The sequence below is a fragment of the Phalacrocorax carbo genome, chromosome 2 (assembly GCF_963921805.1).
Source record: "Phalacrocorax carbo chromosome 2, bPhaCar2.1, whole genome shotgun sequence".
NCBI classification, from domain to species: Eukaryota; Metazoa; Chordata; class Aves; order Suliformes; family Phalacrocoracidae; genus Phalacrocorax; species Phalacrocorax carbo.
In genome coordinates, this window is record NC_087514.1 from 130,375,228 (window position 1) to 130,396,914 (window position 21,687).

At 39.7% G+C, this 21,687-nt stretch overlaps 1 protein-coding gene across 1 annotated transcript in view; it reads left to right on the forward strand.

The window, feature by feature from the left end:
• JAZF1 (JAZF zinc finger 1) overlaps window positions 1-21,687 on the forward strand; it is a 198,635-nt gene that overhangs the window by 90,841 nt on the left and 86,107 nt on the right. The window contains exon 2 of the mRNA XM_064444351.1: window positions 17,100-17,172. Coding sequence (XP_064300421.1) covers window positions 17,100-17,172 — 73 coding nt within the window. The remainder of the gene's footprint in view (window positions 1-17,099; window positions 17,173-21,687) is intronic.

A 21,687-nucleotide genomic window follows, 5' to 3' on the forward strand; every position in this document is an offset into this window, starting at 1 on the left:
GAAACAGTGCTTCATGTGCAATGTTTTCCCAGTTGTCTCATGACAATTCTTTTTCATCTTTGCTTTAAACCTGGAGAAATGAAGCTGATCCTTGTTCTGTGAAGATCTTTATACCTGGACAGAAAACAAGATCTAGAATAGAATGTCTTGGTTATGCTGGAGACCAGGACTGTGTCTGGACCTGCTGTTACAAGCAGAAAAGAATATAATATTCTAAGTTATCTCCTTGTCTGTTAAACAGCCCATGAAACTCTCCCATCTGCTTCGCTTCTTAGGGTCCTGTCTTAGAGATACATGGCGTAGCTTGTTACTGTCTCACGTGTCCACTGTTGCAGACGATGTGCTAGCTAGTAGGCTTAATTTTTGGTTCATGTCAAGCATAATTGGACTTGAAGAAAAGTAATTGTAACTGTTGTTCTTTTACTGATGCCGTCCATTCAGATTTCATAACATGCTCTTCTCACATTCAGGTTTTTGTCTTAATTCAATTCAAAAACATCACCCAGAATATAAAATACAATCCTTTCAAGAAACAGAAACCTTTTGTTAAGAGCTGAAGTTTTTTCCTCATGGGTTTTACTGGCTTGATCTGTTAATTAAATAGTTTATACAGGTCTTTTCCATCTCATGTAATAGAAACTAAATTTGAAGCAGCTATTCTACAGCTGTCTAACGTTCTCAGGAAGGCCTCGCTACTGCCTGATGCTATTCAAAGGTTCACTGAAAGAGAATTTATGATCTTGGTTCCTTTGCAGCTGGTGTGGCTGGTAATATTGCAAAACATGCTGATTTAGAATCTCAGCTGGTAGCTGCAGAGGAAGGCCATTTATTGCACAGACATGGAGAATGGACTATTGTCTTCCCAGCAGACACCACCTCAGGCTGCATCATGACTGTAGTGCGGTCTGCCTCCTGCCATCCACCTCTCTTGTAGTCCACTGATGATTTAGACTGAGGCATGTTGTACCTTCCTGTGCCTTTCTTCCACAGCCCAGCCCACCAGATTTCTTTCTGTTGAAGTCAGATTCCAATGAGTTGTTGGAGTACTTGGGTCTCATCCTGTATTGGTATGATATGCCAGTACATGCCTTCAGACTTGGAAGCTGGAAAGTGTTTACCCCAATGATACAACAATAGAAAAACGTATATTTTGACTGCTCATGTTAATTTCAACTCCACCTCCCCAGAAAGAAGAAAAGCAAAACAAAAATTATTAATGTTTCTGGCTTCAGGAATGGTGCTGACTTGGGAACCTTTGAACAATATGCAGCTTTTTCTTTGTTATGGGGCTTCTCTAAGTATATTGTCCGCAGTTCATTGGCAGACAGACAATGTCAGTCTCCCACTGAGGTGGTTTGTTTAAGGTGTTTATTTCCACACTCTTTAATTCATGCCACCTTCACCACAGTTTTGTCACAGAAGATATTTGTCTTCATTTTGACTAGGCTATTAGGTAGTCTACTGGCTGTAGTGAAAAGCTTTAGAGCTAGAATAAATTACGGAGGAGTTACTAGGCAGTTCTTTGCTTCTCACTGCAAATCAATACCACTCTGTAGAGCAAGGGGTGAGCACACTGGGACTACATTAATGACACTGACATTAAACTGACGTGACAATGACACTACATTAATGAATATTAAAAGCTGCTAAAATCCGAACTGAACGGAGAGGGAGATATTTCACTTAGCCTTAGTAGACAGATGTATTTAGAAACAGGAGTAAGGAATAGAAAAGGCTTCTTGGGAGGGGCAGGGAAAATGCTTTCAGGGAGGGGAGTATTCTTGCTGGTGGTCTTAATTTCTTTTGTAATCCAGCTACCATACTTACTTACTCCATGTTAGTCCTGAGTTCAAGGCAGCTTTAGCTAAATATCATGAACCTATCACAGCAGGAATGCAGTTATATTGTCCTGATGCTGATATGCAGGTGTCTATTGAACCTGCAGAAAGGTTTTGTTGCCAATTGGATTATTTCATTAGTTTGTTTAGAAACAGCAAACCAAACAAGCTCTTCTGCTGAAAAAAACCACCTTTTTAATAGGCATACCTTTTAAAATAAGTATTCGATTGAAACTTTTTAAAGTGTTTGATTAAACTTTTTAAGCTATTTATTGAGAAGGGAGAAACAGACTACAAATGGGAAGTCGTCTGCTGTTGCATGTAGTAACGTACTTGGAAAGGTGATATTTTTCTAATGTGATGTGCAATTATATTAGTAAAATCATTATTGAAATACGTTTTGAGAAGGAACTATTATTTTTAAAGTTGAAAGTGTCTTTCTATAGACTGGTTGTCTCTTTATGCCAAATCATTTAATGCTCTTTAGAAAAAACTGTGTTTAAAAATAATTCCAACAGGAAGTAACAGCATAGCTGAATGAACACAGAGCCAAATTCATCAGAGTTTAAATTGTCCTTAAATTAGGCAACAGAGCTGTTACCTACTAAGTGTCTTCATTTTATCTTATCCCTTTAAATAATTTTGATAGATGTATGCTGTGCTTTTTATTTCATAATCAGCTGTTGATCAGAGGAAGAACAGAATAAAAATAATATTGAGATTTATTGCTGTAATAATGGATAATGCTATCAACTTCTAACAGTTAATTGCTGCTTAGTAGTAACAATAGTAGAATTTAGAAGATACTAAAAACCATCACTTCTGGAAGTAATTTTTTTTTGGCAGTGATTAAATATAAAATTAGCAGCTGGATTGTTCAAGGGAATGTGCATCTTTTCTTTGAGATACCAGGAAAAGTGTATATATAATGTAGATATTTATGTGTCATGATCTGAGAAGGCCTTGCTTGAGCTTTCAATATCACTGCTGTCCTCCTTTCCCTGCTACCTGTTTCCAAGCTCTTCTTCATTCTAATTATTTACGATACATAAGGGAAGAAGAATTATGTTTAGGTGACTCTGAATAATCCATTCTTCAAATGGCTACAGACAGTAAATTTAATACTGCTTTGAGCAGCAGTATTACCTTTTGAAGTTGTACTGAGCTAGGGGTGAGGCATTGCTTGTCTGCATTCTTACAAGACATCAGAAATACACAACATGGCAAGCTCAGGTGCAAAAATGAGTCAACAGATTTTCTTTGTGCATAATCCAGTGCAAGGAGAAATTTTACTGTTTGTAGGAAACTTTCTCTTTTCTATCTTTTATCATACCCTAATATAATTAAAACACATTTTTGAAATATCAGTGCATTACTAATTGCTTGATCCTCTTGGGTGTTCCTGAGCAGAAAATGAGCTTTGTCTGATGAGAAGCCTTCCTGAGCTTGACTTGTATGAACCTGGAGCACCTCTTCCACCTGCCAAGAATGCAGCGCCCTTCAGTTGCTCTTACATGAAATATTAAGGAAGTACAGACATTTCAGCTTACATGAATGTCAGGCAAAACTCTGGAAGCCAAAGAATTGCATGTAATGTTTTGTGAGCTTTTTTAGTGAATAGTCTTCCTGTTGTTCTAATTGTAAAAACGGGGGGTTTTATTATGGTTAGCTAATTTTGTATTCATTGCAGTGACTATTTGATTAATAATTCGATATTCAAATTCTGTGTGAGAGCAAAGAGAGTATTAGTGTTTTAAAGGAGTTGGTAACTTACTGCATTTTCTTTGTGTTCACACTGGGAAATTAATTTTTATTTGTTGAACACAGCACGGTTTTGATTCGTACAATAATGTAAAAATAGAATGTGTAAGAACATGCCTTAGCCTTGAAACATCTTTGATTATTAAGCTCATTGATTTCCTTAAATCTCTACTTAATGCCAACATTTTTAGGCTTATCTGATTTTATTTTCTGTTTTAAACTGAAGGTGTTTTGTGTAGCCCATTTCAAAATGAGCGGGGCCTTGTGTGGCACTCCCCGTGCCCTGTGTCTCCGTGGTGGGTTGCCACACTCAGGTTCCCTCTCAGTCGCTTGCTATGACTGCTCTGGCTTCCCCTGACAGGAGCAGATTGTTGTTGTTGTTTTAAATGTGGTACCTCCCTATCAACCTTCCCAACACCAGTGGCGTAGAGCACCTGAGGGGCTATGTGCCTGCCAGAAATGACAGGGGAAGCACCGTGGCTGCTGCCAGTGCCTTGTGAGGAGAAAACTCAAGACAGTGAGAAAGGGCTCGAAAACCCCTCGTGTTGCGCGAGGTGAAATAACGTCTATCAAATGGCAGCTGCCGGCTGCCCCACACCTGGGCAGTGCCCGAGAAGGGAGATGGTGGCAAGCGAGCGGTGCTGGCAGCGGGGGGGGGGCGGGGGCCTGGAGCGGGCTGGGCACGCTGTGCTCGTCCCTGCACGGAAACGCATGCGAGGCTTGCAAAGACTGTGGTAAATCCAGTGGAAACGAATCCTCATCGCTTTAATGATCCATCCCCAGTGGTATGTCTTTTCACTCCAGAGCAAAATGTCTTGTTTAATCTTCTACTAAGGACTCGTGCGAGATGTTTCTTTGCACCTGTGTCTCCCCGTGAAGGAGTGGCCACTGCTGCCTGTGAGGGAAGGGTGTTTCCCCTCCCTGGCTGGTCCAGTTAAAAGCAGCTTTTTCCCTATGAGTTGCAGCTCTCCTCCCCTCCCAATCCTGCCCCTGCAGATGACACACCAGGCTGAGTTAGTGTGGAAATCTGTACTGTGCTTAATGATGAGGAAAAAGGCATTTGGCTGCCTCAAAACCTGAAGTTTTCTCACCAAAGGAAACTGGCAGAGACAGTTCCCAGGACAGAAAACATCTCCTCTCATCTCTCCACAAGCCTCAGTTCATGCATGGCTGGGTGAGGGTAAAACATTAGTTTTATCTTGGCATTGTGTAAGTTCAGACCCTTGCACTGAGACAGCAAACTGCAAGATCCAGTTTCAGTCAAGCTGTGAGACTTTACCTCATCCCTGCTCTGCAAACTCTTGTTCTCTAGCACCTGGACCAAGGTGGCCAGATGTCATTCAGTGGAGGGCACCAAACCACTTTCTACACTGGCTTCCAGTGGCTGGAGATACTGGCACTGAGGTGGTAACTTTAGGGCATGAAATAATCTATCTCACCTTACTAATTCTCAAGAGAAGATAGTTTGAAATGCTCTTTGAAGACCAGGTATCCAAGGTACAAAGAACAGAGGATCTGCTCCACTGTTAGTACTTAAGGGCAAACAAAATAGTCTTGTTGCTCAAGGCTTATAGTTAAAAGCACTTTAGGAATTTCTTCCATACCAGTCCTTGTTATCCCAGTGATTGAATATTAGACTTCAAAAAGGTGCCATAGAAGAGATGCAATAAACCTAAATAAAAATAGTCGTTTGCAGAGTAGATTCTTTGCCTCATAGTAGTGCATAGATGTGATGTCTTCCTCTTGGAGAGAAACCCTTCCACCTGCATGAAATGTACTTATACATGGTGTGTGTGTGTGTGTTTCTTGTTCCCTGCAGGGTAGGCTTGTTGCTGTATGTTTCATGCTTAGCACTTGTTCATAGTCTTGGATAAGGCACACTGGTGGTGCAGTTATTTCCAGTGAAATAAAATTGTGTAAGACACAGTATGTCCAAATGAACTTTGGAAAAGACATTTCAGGAAGTAAAGGTTATCTGAGCACCTGGCGTTCTTATGCAGTTGATTCCCATCCTTATTCCACCAGCCATGGTCGCAATCTTCTGGAGGGGGCTTCTCTTGAGTAATGCTAAGTAATGATGCCATTTCCTTCTTCCTTACAAGAAATTGCTTAGTTTTGTGCAATCCTTGTTCCTGTCAGTAGGAAGTGAAGATTAGGAATCCAGTCTGTCTCCTACAAGACTGTGCAAAGTAGTAGCCCAGAAGTTAAACTTCTTATAGCAATTTTAGGGACACACAGGAAAAATATGTGTTGTTTCCTTCTAATACAACCCTCCCTCAAAAAATAAACCAAAAAACCCTGCAACCACTGTTTGCAGAGGAGTGAAGACACAGTAAATAACTTACAGTAAAAAGCTTTCCTTTTTGATTCCTGGTAAAGATGAAGAAGTTTTATATGTGAAAACCTAGCTGCACTGCCTGTAGTGGTTCATTTTAGTGTTTCCAGCCAGAATTAGAAGTGGCCTGTTTTCAGTGACACTCGAAAATTTAGTGCTGTGTTGGTAGTCTGAAATGGAAATCTTCTGACATTGCAGATGAAATATGTGCCACTGACATTCAGTTGTGGTTTAGCTGGCCATGGAGTTGGGATATAATCATATTATTTTAACTCCTGCAGATCATTACTACTTTGGGAAATAAAACCCTCAAGCATCAGAACTGTCGAGATATATATTTTGAACTTTTATTTAAAGTAATACTAGGTTTTATTTATTTTGGAATGTTTAGCTAGGTTTTCATTATTAAAACTAGATGAGAACAAGGGTTTGAGTATTTGAGTAATAAAAATAAAAAGGCAAAACACAAACCTATAAATTTTCAGGTTTTTTAATAGGAAAACTTGCTGTTTTGAAATAGTAACTGCTTGCTTATGCAACTGTTTATTCTAGGATATGGATTTAAGCATGTACTCACCTCACATGCTTGATTTGAAAAAGCACAGACTTGTGGTTTATGTAAAGATGGCTCTTCTACTAGTAGTTAACCAGGCTTTGCCCAAAAAAGACCAAACCTCCCAATGGATTTGCCCAGGCCAGGCCCAGTTTGTGTAGAAACCCACTGAACTCAAACCTCAGTCAATCTATTGCCAACTCCAAAAATTATTTCCTCATAATTTTGGCAAAACGCTGAATGCAAGAGAACTGCTCCTCATTTTTCTTTTTTGTCATATTCCAAATGTAATGGGTAATGATGTGTATGACCTTAGAGAGTGAAGAAATGTGTGAATTTTGGAAACTGAGGTTTCTGACTGAACACCTAGAAAATCTGCATGCAGGGCTGCGTCTGTGTTGGAAAGCACCCTCCAGCTCTTTTCCTCCTTTCTCTCTAGTGTGTCAGCACAGGGAATGAAGAATGCTTTCCCCGACAGGCATACCCATACCCGCTTGCCCCCAGGGGGGTCACAGCCATGCTGGCAGAGTGTTTTTATTGGCCTTGTGTCATCTGGGGAAGTGATACAACTATCTCAACAAGAGAAGCTGTTTTGATGTGCTCTTGCTGTGTCCCCATTAGAGGGCTCTGCCAGCGTAGCTGTGGTGTTACAACTTGTGCAAAAGGGCGCCGAGTGTAGTTGGGACCTACAAAAGTGATAAAAAGAGCATCATACTGATACGGGTGTTTGGGGAGGGTGCTGCGTGCCACGAAGGTGGTTTTATCGTTGTTTCAGAATAGAATAATACCCCTAAATTATGGATTTAATTTTTTAAAACTAATTTTGTGGAGCTTCTGATTCGGGTGAATTAAAGGTGAGTGCCTTTCCACAGAATATGAGTTTTTAAAACTCTCAGACAAAAGAAACATCTTAGTGTGGCGAGGAATAAAAATAGTCATTTCATTATTGAAATGGGATCATTTTAGACATTGCTGATAATATACGTTATGTCCCATGTACTTGACTATTAGGTGAGAATGGACCTTTTATTTTAACACTCTCCAGTGGCACCTCGTGAGATGATTTGGCTTGAATTAAACGTTGGGAAATTCCATGAAAATGGCATTCTAATTTTTCTCTATTTCAAGCTTCATTACGTATATTTGCACTTAAAATTTGCAAGAAAGATGTTAACATTTCAAATGCTTAAAAATGGAACAAGTCTCACAATTTAAGAAATAAAATAAAGCAGCAGCAGTGTCTTCCAGCCCCCCCCCCCCCCCCCCCCCCAAAGGACCTTTCCAGCACTCTGCTGGTCTCCTGTTGATTTGATTAATGAATATTTTACCTATTAAAAGTAACCATTAATTATTGAATTTGGTTGCAGCAATAATTGTATGTTTCAAATAAAAACTAATTAACATAATAAGTGGAAAAGCATCACGGCACATGAAGTGTGCTTGCAGTTCACTACATCTGAAAGATCACAAGACGCCTCTTGACATTTGCAGCTTTGCAGCTAGTTACCAGCCATTATGTTCCATTTGAATAGAAATGAAGTATCTGATTTACAGCATTACTTTTTATATTCTGAGACATGAGCTACCAAGAATATTATGAGGATGTCTGCAATCACAGTGCACAGTAATATTCTCTTAATGAATTGCAGTTATACCCTTCTACACAGCTCCCTGCTTCGTAGTTGCTGCTGCAGTTTTGGGTGGGTTTTCAGAGGAGGGGGTGCGTGGGAGATGGCTTAAAAACTGGTTGTTCAGGTGCCATCCCTTTTGCCAGAGGCAGCTGTGGGCTGACGCAGCCATAGGTGGTAGCCTGCTTATCTGTGCCAGAGGTCTGATGAGGCCCATGGGCTGTATCTTTAGCCTGTGTATCTCTAGCCCGTTTCACATGCACCGAGGGCTAGGCTGTATCTCTAATTGGACCAGCTTCTAATGGGACCAGGGAAGGCCACAGCTTGAATTTCTCTGCTGAGAGAAGATGTTAGTTGTGCTTGCTTGCTGGAGAGAGGGAGTTTGGATGAAGGATGATACACAGAGAGCTCACACACAGAAAGGGGGCTGTGATACTGTACCTCAAAGGCTGCATATGACCTTCAAGCTTCCCACTGAGAATGCTTACAGTATATGGTCCTTTTTTTTATCTTTTAAATAAAGAATTTCACAAATTTGTACTTGGTTTACAGTGCTGTAAATTGGTGTAAAGCAAGAAAGAAACTCTTAGGGCAACCTCAGGCATGTTCTGGTCAACCAGATAACCAGATTGCCCCACTGAGGAATAAAAGAACAGATCAGTTGCTTGCATCTGTCCACTGCCTTGCAGTTATCCTAGCACATTTGATACTATCCAACCCTGTTAATGCAAATTATTTTGGGGACAGAGGAATGGAAGATTCTTTTAATTTCAGGTAAGGGAAAACTCTTCTTAAGGCAGTAGATTGTCTGTAATAAGGGCTACAAGAGTAGCATAGTAGCATATTTTCAAATAAACAGATGAAGGCATGACTAAGTTGATCAACTGTTTGGGTTGAGAACCTCTGTGCTGTTCTTCTGTGTGTGTTGTGTTATTTATATATAATATATGGCACTGTAAAGTTATGCCCACTCTCATTTTTCACTTTAATTGCCTATTTGAAGACAGCGTGACAGATCCAAAGGTTGCTTTCAGCAACTGAGGAGCACTGTGGTCACTTACTAGTGTGCAATAATTAAGCTAATTGCAGAAATTAGAACATTTTGAAGATTCAGGATCCATGATTGGACTCCATGCCTTCTTCCCCTTTTTTGTTGTCCATTTCTGAAGTATCTTTTTTCTTACAAATGGTTATATCACTTTTTTTTTTAATGAAAGATATTTTTCAGAAGACTTGCACATCCTTGTGTTTACATTTACTTGGTCATTTGTTTTCTAAATCAAAACCTGAAAATGTCAAATGATCTACTCAGCTGTGTTGCTGAGCTACCATTTTAACCTGAAAGCCTTTTAGTAATTATGCATTAAATTAGTACATGTGAAGCTGTAATCAGAACCCTGTTTGAGTGGGCAATGGGAGGTAAGGGATGGCCATTACTTCTAAGAGTTCACAGTCTGAATTAAACAGTGGCAGTTTGCAAGGTTGAAACAGGATTTCTCAATAATAGTGTTATATAAAAAGTGTACTGTTCTGTTTGCTGTTAAGACCCAAGTACAGATTTGTTTCTATGTAGGTAATCTGAAATAGTATATAATACCTTATCACCCAGCAAAATACCATCTTCTCATACAACAAAGCTCTGAGTTCTTGTGTGTCACAGAGTCTGTGTTATAAAACGGAGTTTCACATGTGCTGGTCTGCAGCAGTGAATAGGTGCTGTTGGTTGTGGTGTTCTTGGAGTTTTTTGTGCTTTGATTTTCATCAGGCTGCTTTTGAACTTCTGTGAGCTCCTTTTTTATACAGTCCCTCTTGTAGTGATATCCTCTGACTGCTTCTTACAGGTTCTGTGGTCAAAACACTCAGTGAAGGTAAAATGCTGGAGCGTGATGTCCCTGGGATCAGGGTACTTTGCCTATGGAGAGGCAGTTTTTACAAGTTCCCATTTTCTTCACGTTCTTCCATGAAGACTGCCTCGCTTCCTTGTGAGGGACACCTATGTGAAGGAGCTAGTGTGTGCCAAACCAGGGTGTTAGGTCAGCAGGTGCTGCTTTTTATGCCTTCTCACTGTCCATGTGCACATTCCCAATATATTCTTGTTGGCTGTTTTTCATGAGGCAGCCTTCATTGAAATAACCCTTCTGTTTGATATTTCTTTTTGCTAACCACTTGCCTACGTACGTAATATGCAATTTGCATTTGTTAAGATCATTGCTAACTCTTTTGGCTTGTAGGCTTTCGGAGAGGTCCACAGTAGTTTAAACTTCGGCCTGTGACCTATGATACCTTACCTTGGCTTTGGACTGTATTATCCTTCTGCAGTAATGCAGCAGTTGCGATCAGTCAGTTGCTGAGTAGAAAGTATACAGGCCTGGTTTGAGCTGCAGCAGAGTACCAGTAGAGCACTATCAGCATGATAAAGATGTCTCCCAGAAGGCCAAAAAGACTGCAGTTTTGTTGACCTTCTTATAATATTTATGTGGCTGTGTCTTCGGGAGGGAGGGGGAAGTGGTTCATGGCTTCGTGCACTTAAGAGCATGAAGCCGTTAGAGAGTTAGCTGTTTGCAGCTGAGACATTTTTGCAAATCTGGGATAGACAAAAAAATGGGGAATTTTGTACTAAAAAATATCCTGAAGCCTCTAGTGTTCAGTGAAACTGTGACAGTTGAAATAAATACTGTGTTTTCTTCTTTGTGTTTTCCCGAATGTAGCTTTCTTAGTCATCTATTTAATGACAGCTTAATCTGGAAATGTGGAAGAGTTTGGTATCTAATAGGTTTTACACATCCTGATAAATCCATCTCTGTGGCATTTAACACCTTGATCTTGGAAAGAAACTTGTGTGTAAATACTAAGGTGTTTTGAAGTCAGGTAGGTTTAAAACTCCTGCAGGATCATGGCATTTATCCTCCAGTGTTCTGTCTTTGAAGTGTAGAGCATCGTCTGCTTTTTGGAGATGAGGGAAAATGTTTTCTGTTAAGGGCATAATTAGGGTACCGTGTTAATAACTGTAAAATCATAGTTGTCTGTGATCTTACCATTTGTATTCATAAGATGACCTGAATAACGCTGTATTTGGAATTGAAATGGTGACATTCATAGTGGCTTCCTTGTAATGGAGGTTTTGGATGAGGAACAGTTTACAGTAACAGTGAATTTATCTGTTTCTGGCTTTTTAAGCTGCATCCGTCTAAGAACAATTGCGGACTTTTGAGGAAGCCAACAGAAATGTTTGCCTTGGCGTGATTAGTGAAGCAAGCTAGTTTCAAGGGAAGTGTAGGTTTTAATTAATTAGCTGAGCTGACTTATATCAGCCAGTTTTCAAGGCCAAGTGAAATACAAGACAGGCACTCTGCGAACCTGGTGGTGGGCGAGCGGAATGTGTGTATGAATGTTCTGACAAAGCCAGCGGTGAGTCTAGTGTACCTCTGTTGGCAGTTCACCTCAGTGGGATCTTGCACCGGTCTTGCACAAAAAGGTGAGATTATCATAAGCATCTCCGAGTGACCAGGGAGATAGATCATACTGCAAGTCCTTGGTCCTTGTAAACATAAGTTTTAGAGCTTTTAAGATCCTTTGCCAGGGCCATTATTTTCATAACGTTTGAGGCATTTTGGAAACAGAAATAACACCCTTGGGTTGGCAAGGAGAACTTTGTCCTTTTGCTTTTGTTGCAACTATTTGGCTTAAGTAAAGGCATGGCTGATAGAAGACATGTTTTTCAAACCTAAGTCTTTTTAAGATATGGACACCCCACTACCCCCTCCCACCCTGAAATGTAATACCTACAAAATAAGTGAAATCTGTTGGAGGGTTGCAGCTACCAAAAAATCTTGAAAATCCAGTCACTTCATTTGTGGGTGAACAGGGATTCATATGTCCTTCTTTAGGCACCTGGACTTTTGTCAATCTTGACCTCAACTTCTGCCTGTTAAGTGGTGGCAAGGTGGGGTAAAAGCAGCACTGGCCACTTCATATTCAAGACATTGAAGAGCAGTTTGAATTTTACCTCCTTTAAGTCATTATTTTTTTTCTTCTGAGACTATCTTTACTAGTTTGCTAGTGGTAGTGACCTTTCCTACTCACTGTAAGAAGAAAGCTTGCAGTTGTAAAATAATGCCACAGAAATTTGTTAGCAATTCTCTGTGTGCCCTTTATAAGGTGAAAAGTGATTTTTCACAGTGATTTAAATGCAGGGACTTTATGAAAGTGAAGTTCTCATGTGAAGTTGCTTGTGATAACTTTCTTATATCTTGTAGGGCAAAACTTACTGCTCCATTATAGGATAATGTAGATGTGGCGTATATTTTTGTGCAGAAATACTTATGTAGAACGAAGTTATATAATTGATAAAGACTGTACTTAGACAGGATATGTATGCCTTTTTTTATTTTTTGCTCTCTTTAAAATACTTCATCAGGTCAGGATTTTGCAGTGTTTTCAAGCCGCAAGTTATTTCTGCGTAGAGTGAGGCGATTTAGTAATCGTAGCTTGCTTGGTTCAGTAGTCGGTGATTCAGTTTGTTACAACATGCTCCACAGAAAATGCCTGGTTTCATCTGAGCAGTTCAAAGATGGTGAAGTGCAATTTATAGTCTTAGCCTTAATTAACTACTTGTCTGGTTGCCCAGTATGAAACAGGTTGTGGATGTGAGAAATTGGAGGCGTCTAATCCTGTAGATGATTAGTTGAGTAACTCTCTCTAGTGGGTGTTAGCACCCACACTTCAGTCTTTTAGTAGTGAGGTGGTGGGACCCAGAACAAAACCCTGGGGTTTCATATGAAATAAACATGTTATTTTAATAACATTTCATTAAAGAAAGAGAAAAAAACCAGGGTTTCCAAAATCTAACACAATAGTAAAATAAGAGGGCATAGCTAAAAAAACCCCCACAGCATTTCAGAAAGTATATAGTGGTTTTCTTCTTAATGCTGTGGAATTAAATCAGTGGAACATAATGCTTATGAGAAAAGTAATGAAGGCAGCTCATGTACAGTGGGTGGCAATTTGTTCTACCACATTTAAAGTGTTACAGCGAAACTAGTGAAGCAGCGAGTCTTCGATAGCCCATGTTAATTCAAGAAGCGAGGGTAACTAGTTGAAATGCTAATCAACTTACTTCAAAATCAACCCTTCAAAATCTGTAGTTGTTTTTTCTGTGTGCGCTGTCTCGGTATTTTTCTAATAAGAATGGGAGCTTAGATCAGTCCTAGGTTGTACTGCTTAAATACTTTTCAAGGAAAAGATTTGTCAGCTGTGAGTGTTTAATGCATTATAGGTGTCTGTTTGGAAACTATTTAGGCTACTTTTGGCTGACTTTGACCAGCCTGTGCGTGTTTGAAGAAGCATTGACTAAACATTTAACATCATACAGGGTCATGTTGTGAGATTGACAACAGATTTTTGCCTCCCCTGCTCCTCATCACAAAATCAGATAGTTGAGAGTTGGCTGAAACATACCGTCCTGGTCAGTGGGGTAAGACGTGCTTGGAGACTGTGGCTTTGGGCAGCATGTGAGGTGTTAGGAAATGGTGCTAGCGTCTGTATGAATGTGCTTAGGTGTGAGAGGAGCAAAGCACTGGTAGTCCCGGCTTGAAGGTTCAGCATTAGGGAATACTGCTACTTAATCTCATTGTAGCTGTGTTTTCTACCAAAAAAAAAAAAAGCAGCTAATTATTGTGTTGGGGTTGGTTGGTTTGTGTTTTTTTTTTTTTAAGTAAGCCTGGGATGATTGTGGCCTTTCTGTAGTTGTTAACAATAACGTATGTTCACCCTGTGCTCAAAAATGTGCTAACATCAAGAAAGTAAGTCAAGACAGTCTAAATTGGAAGTAAGATGCAAAGGGGTCTGGGGGGGCGTAGCACAGTCAGGGCCTGCAGAGAAGAGGGCAGTACAGGGAAAAAATTGTACATATGTTCAGTCCTGTGGTACAAGAGTGGACAAGTGGTTATAGACATCTCCATGGGATTTTTACTTTGTTCGTATGTTGGGACATTTTGAGGGGAGAGGAGAGGGCAGCGTGACAGCAAGGGCAGGAGAGGGTGATGGGAGGCAGGACGAGTAGCAAGAACTGGGATTAGGAAGGGGCAGGAGAGAGGAAAGGTGCTGGCTGAGGTTGGGCAGAGGATGGGGAAGAGGGAATGGAAGTAGGACGGAACAGACTGGTGGCATTTTAAGACAGGAAAAAGCTGCTGGTGGTAAGCAAAGTGTAGATGTGCCCTGGATAGCAAGGCTGTTTGGGTTTTAGGTGGGTGCTGTGGTGCTGCCAGTGTGGCTTTCGTGCCACTCCACCTGGAGAAGGGCTGTGCTGGGGCCGCATGGCTGCTGGCACCTGTGGCACAGCTGGCCTGGTCTCTGCTCTTTTATGCTCTTCTCTGAGGGCCATGCGGTGGCCCCAGTGCAAGTTTCTGTGCTTTCTTTTTATCTTCTGTTATTATATCTGGGGAGGAGAAATAATATCCAACAGCGTTATGTATATCTCCTGCTACAGGACAGAAGTGAATGCAACATTCTCATGACCAGCAACACAGCAGCTGGTTGCAAGAGGAATAAAAATGTGTCAAGCATTTTCAGTGCTAAATTAATATAAGATTTTCTGACCACCTCCTGGATTATTTTTTGCTGAAATTGGGATATACAACACAATCAACTTGAAATACATGTGAAGTCTGATACACAGAGGGAGAAGAGATAGATACACCGAGCAGAGATTGTGTGGAATGTGTTCCTCATGTCAGGCAGCACCTACTGAGAGATGGGACTCTGCTTTGTGCAGCTGCCAGCAGGCAAATTTCTCTGTGCTTTGATAACATGCTCCTACAAAAGTTACAGGGCTTTTGGTTTTTGTCTTTGCATTTTCATCTTCAGCTGGTGTTATGGTGAGCTGCTGGCGAGCAGCAGAAGGGTGGTGGACTCTTCATTAGAGATTTCCTTTCTCTTCTCCCACAGATACGTGCAGCACTCTGATGTAAACCAGCACCAATTTTGTCTCCTGCAGTCACAGAAACTGTTGTTTATAGTTGGAGGTTAATCCCATTTAAGAACTGGATTAGCAAAAATGTAGTCATCTAACCACAGATGCCTAAACTTGGCTTGAAACAGTTCTCAGGTAGTCCTGGCTGGAATTAATGCTCTGCAGACATTCTGAATCAAGACAGTTTCATGGCAGGCCGTGCATAACTGAGGTGTAAATCTCACAGAGCTCACCATGACAGCAGTTGTATCCTTGGCCTGCTAAATGATTGTGGGGTTTGTAGAAACAAAGGCAAGCAAAAGATCTTTGTGTGTTGCATGAACCTAACTTCCTCAGAGAAGTGAATTATAAAGATAACACGGAAGACAGCTGATGTTTTTCTGTCTTTGGTTAGCTTAATATGGAGTATGGTGTGCTGGTAATTACTGCCAAATTTCTCCAGGCACCACCAAGATCTGCTGCTTTTAAGGATAACAGGCTTGGGGTTGCTGGTTCGATTGGCACTTGTGCTTTTATCCCTCTTCTCTGAACTTCCTTAAAGGTATTTATCTCTCCAGTGACATATTGATAAAGGCATGTTAGCAAATCCTGGAGCCTGAGCTTTGCAGGAGCAAATATAGGAAGAAAGATTAGGATCAGTCTGAGCTTTGAGGAGGTGGGACAGGGGATTCCCGGCTCACTGAATAAGACATTATCTGCTTCGGGCAGTGCTGTCACCTCAAGCACAGTCCCCGTTCAGTTAAGTTAAAAAGCCTTCCTTAAGGCAGGGCAACAGAGACAGATTTCAAAATAATTATATCATGTTTTAAAAATAAAACAAAACCCACAAAAACCACCAGAAGCAACTGATCGGGTCAAACAATGTGGCTATCAAGATGATGATTTTTTTTAAGATTAACAGTGCTTAAAGTTGTAGGATGAAGCAAGAACAATCCAAAGTATGGGTTTTTCTTGGGGTTCTGCTCCCCCTTCCCCCCTCCCTAACACAAAGTAGATGCTTCTCAGAAATAAAAGGTGAAAAGTGGCAGTGCTACAGGGAGCCATTTAGTAAAAGCAGTTTGTATTCTTTATAGTTAAAATGCAGAAGTTGCACTCAGAATTGCTTTTAAAGTAATGCATAAAACATGTTGTTAATGACTGCATAATAATCTGCACAGGCATGATGCACATTTTCCATTGGGAACTTTTGAAGCCTATGCTTAGCTCCTAAAGGTGCACTTCTACAATGTAGGGCAAGGCTGTATTGGAAACCTCAAAATAATCCTGTATTTTTGTATAAGACAACTATGTAAACTATGGGCATACTCCCTTGGTTTTGTTTCAGAAATTTAAATCAAGACTGCTTCTTTGTTAGATAAAAGCAAAACTTAACTGAAAAAGACAATGAAAACAGTGATTGAAAACATATTTTTTCATTTAAGTGAGAGAGTTAGCACTCAAGGGAATTGGACTGTGTTTGCTTCAGGGCTTTTGGTGGGCAGTGCTCTGTTTGGCAAGCACTTTGCTTCAAGCACATTTTTGTATTACTTCTCTGATTGAGAGCGTCGGAAAATAAGCTATAGAGAAGTGAGAAAGCACAACTCAGAGATGCAGAAGAAAAGAATCAAGTCCCAGCTTACAAGATCTAATCACTCTTGAAACATCTCAAAATGTGTCAACCATGTTTAGAAATAGCTACATTAAAAAAGAAGAAAGCTTGATCCTTTTAACACCGTAAATCATGGAAAGCAGTGAAAACTAATACTTATGAGGGGGATTGTGAAAGCTCTTGTGACAGTTGGAAATTACATCACTGTTGATGTTTCAAATTCTTGTGTAAAGTAATGCAATACTGTGTTTATGAATGAATGAACAAATGATTGTGCTGTGCTAGGCATACGCTATATGGATAAACTGGGTTGAGCTATTTTATATATCTCGTCTTGGCTTATATTACTTTGCAGTATACAGGCCCACATGTTTCAATGCAGTAAATATAGAAAACTCAATTCAGTGTATGTATTTTTCATTCCAGATACAGACCCACGTGTATTAGAGAAACAAGAACTTCAGCAGCCAACCTATGTTGCTTTAAGTTACATTAACAGGTAAGCATGGTAATTTTTCAGGTATAACTGATCTAGGTTTGCACAATATGTATACATATGCATATGCCAAAATGGTATGCCTGTGTATGGATTCTCTTCTGTTTCATGTTATATGACACTGATAAAACCTGGTTTGCAAAGACAGTTGAATTAAAATGTAACTAAGTTTTTTATCACTTTCATATAGGGCACAAACAGCTCTTCAGCTGTACTGCTCAGACACTTAGAGAATGAGGTTTCAGCCTTTTATGTTTAAGCAAAATCGTGTGCAAAACAAGATAATTTGTCTTTGCTTATCCACACGAGTGGAGAAAGAATTTTTTTTTCTCAATTGAAAGTGAAATTTAACTGATAATAGTCCAATATGTAAGGGAATTTTTTATAGTACTTCCGAAGTTTTTTCAACCGTAGTGTATATCTTTAAAAATCTTGCTTACCAGCCCTATACAACCTACAACTTGAAAAAATTAAGAAATCAAACCAATTTTTAAAGCATTTCACTACATAACAGAGCCTTGGCTTTTTAGTTCTTGACTGATGGCAGAGATGAAACCTCCAGAGTACTCCTAGCATGGAGGAATGGAAATATTGCTCATGTCTCAGGCTGTGTTAGGGTGAAGAGCAGCCTGAAGCTGCTTCTTATTTTCCCTCTCACCTAAGCACATCACAGAATTCAATGGAGGTAGCTCAGATTACTTTTCCTCTGGGAGGAGAGTGACCATGGAGCATGCTGCATGGGAGGGAAAGATGGCACGGTTTTATGCAGTTGCCATGCCTCTTTTTCAGTATGTTTGCCAAACTGTCTTCTAATCCTAAATGAACACTGTACACGAAGTGTAATTCCTCATATAAAACCCTTTTTCCTGTTCTAGGTAAATCAACATGCTGCTATTCTGGGATTATTTTGTGTTCTTTTACATCATACTGTTTTGTTGATCAGGTGTACTGTGGTTGAAATTTCCAGTTAGTTGCATTTTGGAAATGCATTTCTTGGAAAATATTCTTTTATACACGGGACACCAGTTCCCTTTTGTATCTTTGCTGTCTAGAGGGTGAGATACAAACTCACAAGCCTAGAAGATTAACCCAAAATTTAATTCAGGATAGACTGAGTTGATTCAAACTCTCATGGGTCACACACAACACAAAATTTTTCTTCAAATTCTACTTCACGTTAAAAATGAAAAAAAAAAAAAAAGCACAGCATCCACCGTTTGGCTTTGTATAATGTTTGCTGTAGAGAAAGGGTGTTGGGGAGCGGGTGGGAAGAGGACTTTGGGCTATGAAAGTAAGAAGTGGTGTTCAGTTGGTAAAATGACTAAATTTTCTCCACTGCATGAGACTATGATGATTAAGAATAGCTGCTATTGACGTGATTTCCTACTTGGCAAGTAACTCCTGTTCTTCCTGGAGACAGTCCTACCCTTTAAAGCATATTTTGAAATTAACCATGACCCTTTTTAACACTTATTTCTGTTGATCTCATTTAATGTATAAAACTTCCCCCCAACCCCAATATGTGGGCTCGGTATGTTGTTGTGTATGTTGGTATGTTTCCCTTTTTCCGTTATACACTTGGGCGTTTTCTCTTGTTGCTTCTGTGGTTATTTTATTTAATGTGGGGAGAGGGAATTTTTTTTTTAAATTAGGGAAAAGCTGTTTTAAGACCACAGAAAGTGCCATAGGATTTGATTGTCTGATTTGGAATCAGACTACTTTTAAAGTAGTTTGAAAGTGATACCTCATCTACATTTCATGATTTTGGTACCCTTTTTAACTGAGTTGTGCATGACTGAGACAGTTTTAGTTACTCGCTACATATTTTGTCCAAACGTTTTTAATCTTTTAATTCTGAGAAATAATTCTGCAGAACTGAATTGAGTTGTTGCTCTAGTAAAAGCCAATCTGAATTGATTCTTATTTAAACCAGCTGCTATTTAGTTGCTTTTTTAATTGTATTTTAATTTTTTCCAAAGTGCTGATATCTTTCACTGAACCACCTGCTCTATGCAGCTCAAGCTCTTGAGGGAGCAGCAATATCCATTACACTACGAGACATGCCTTTCTATTTCCCACTACATATGCCAGAGCCAAGTTCTGCTTTGTTGTCCCAGGCTATGAACTCAGATTTTGTAGCCTAATACATGTCATAAACATGTTGCATACTGTTAGATATCAAACACCAGATACTGCTGCACTTTTTTTAAACTCATGCTTTTATGGCTTCCAAGTGGAACTGAACTTAGCTTGGTTCCTGCTGTGAGTTCCAGACCTTAAAACAATCTTCCTCTGCAGGTTTGTATGTTCAGTATGTTCTGTGTGGGCCATACGTTCTTGTGGAGCCTGGGAAAATAGGGACTTCTGATTCTCAGGGACTGTCAAAATTGTATGAGAAGATGTACACATAATATATATGTTGTGTTAGAAAGATTAAGCGGGTGTACTTTATGTTCTGCCGATTGCCCTGTTGTATGGTGGCCATTATAAGCGAAAACAAAACATAAATCTGGGTTGTCTGGTTTGATAGCTGGGAGGGTAAAGTATCAGTAAAGCAGATACTAGAGGCAGAAGGGCATAGGAGTCTTTGTTTTCAACCTGAAATATACTCTTGCTTCCATTCTACCCCTGGTTATTTTCTCAGTGATGTTAATACGGCAACATTCTATGTGCCCTTAAGTTCTGAAACAACCTTCAGATTGTGATGTCTGAGTCTGTACGGCTCTGTCTCTTTCTCTGCTGGAGATTTACTGCCATTACAGCTTTCAGTAACTACACACAGATGCAGCTTCCATAGTGTGTGATCCTCATGTAGACAGATAACATTCCTTTTAAAACGGGTAGACAAAATATAAATTACAGGTCATAATGGTTTATTATCACTACATCAAACACTTGCACCAGGCACTGACTGAATTGCCGCAAATCCTCTTCTCAGACAAAGTTTAGTGTAGCCTTAATGCAGTCCCCGATACTCATGATTGTTCCCTACTTACTTTCCATTTGCTTTCTTAGAAGTCAAAATTGGAGTCAGTAAGGCACACTACTGCCAAAGCAGATGCGGTTCATCTGCTTCCATCCTGTAAGTATGAGTGGTCTGTCTGCAAGGAGTTCAGTGGTACTGCTACACGAATGGGGTACTGGGAATCTGTCAGGAGCAGTTGCAAATGAGCACTTGGGCCAACATCCTCCAGTACTTCATAGAGGTACTTCCTTTGTATGTGGGTCAAGATACCTTTGTATTTTGAATTGCATTGAAATGCAGTGATTAGTGGCAATATTTAATATTGCTTATACTACTACTTAGATGCAGCACTTATAGCTTTAAGTTAATTAACTTTGACTATGAATTCTGCTTGCTGTTTATTGGAACCTACATAGTGCTGTTTGTGCCTCTGGTCTATTGGTCTGGGACTTTGACAGCGATGGTGCTCGAGTTTGCTGTAGAACTGTGGGATGCAAAGCCCTGGTGTTGCAGCATACTGTCAAGGCTTCTGGGCTTGTGCAGTCTGATGGAGAGAGACTCCTCAGTATTTGCATAATCTAATATTTGTTTACTATGGATACTGCTGGTTACCTGTTAGTGATGAAAGCAGCTGTTGTGGGCATGGGTTGGTTTGCCTTTTTTTTAAAAAAAAACAAAGACAATTAAAAAAATCACCCAAACCAAAACAAACCCAAAACCAAAACTAAACATCCCAGCATTATTGGCACAAGTGAGAAGACAACAGAGGCATACAAATACTTTCTCTGGCTAAAAAGGTAATACTAAAGAAAATGCTAAAAATAAAAATGTTTTATTCCAAAGCTTAATGCATGTAAAATCCTTTACAATTAAATTTTAAAGGAGGTATTTCAGCTTTGAGCTGGTAAGCACCAGAAATAGGAAAAAAAGCATAATTTATTGGAGTAAATTCTTTTCACCTTGAAAATGGAAGATAGGAAGTGCCATAGTAACTTTTGTTATTGGAAGCATATGCCGTAAACGGAACAACTAAATGTCCATTTAATACAGTTTCTATAAAATACATTTTCCTTAGATACAGAAGTTGTTTTGATTAAAAATTTTCATCATGGTGGGGGAAGAAAGGAAAATGGAATGCACCTACAACTGAAACTAAGATGCCTCAATATGTAGTGTTTCTACTGTAGATCACATAATAGCTACACTAGGGAAATGCTGAAAGCAGACTGTTGTAATCTTAAAATCTTTAAAAACCTACCAAAATACTTTTAATTACATTCATCCTAAGTTCTTTTTAATAATGATTTTCTATTGATAATTGCAATCATACAAGAAAGGTTATATAATAAAATGGGTTTTAAGCATTGATCCTACAAGCAGTTACCACACACTGGGGTGAACGTTTTCAGTGTTGCCTGTATGTAGTCTGGTGAATGAGGCTGTTGAATGTCTATGAAGTTTATTCTTGTGCACAACTGGGAGCACAAATGAAGCCTGTGATCAAAACTGGATGGCAGTCTTGGCTGAATAGTCCAAGATTGTCGTTTCACATC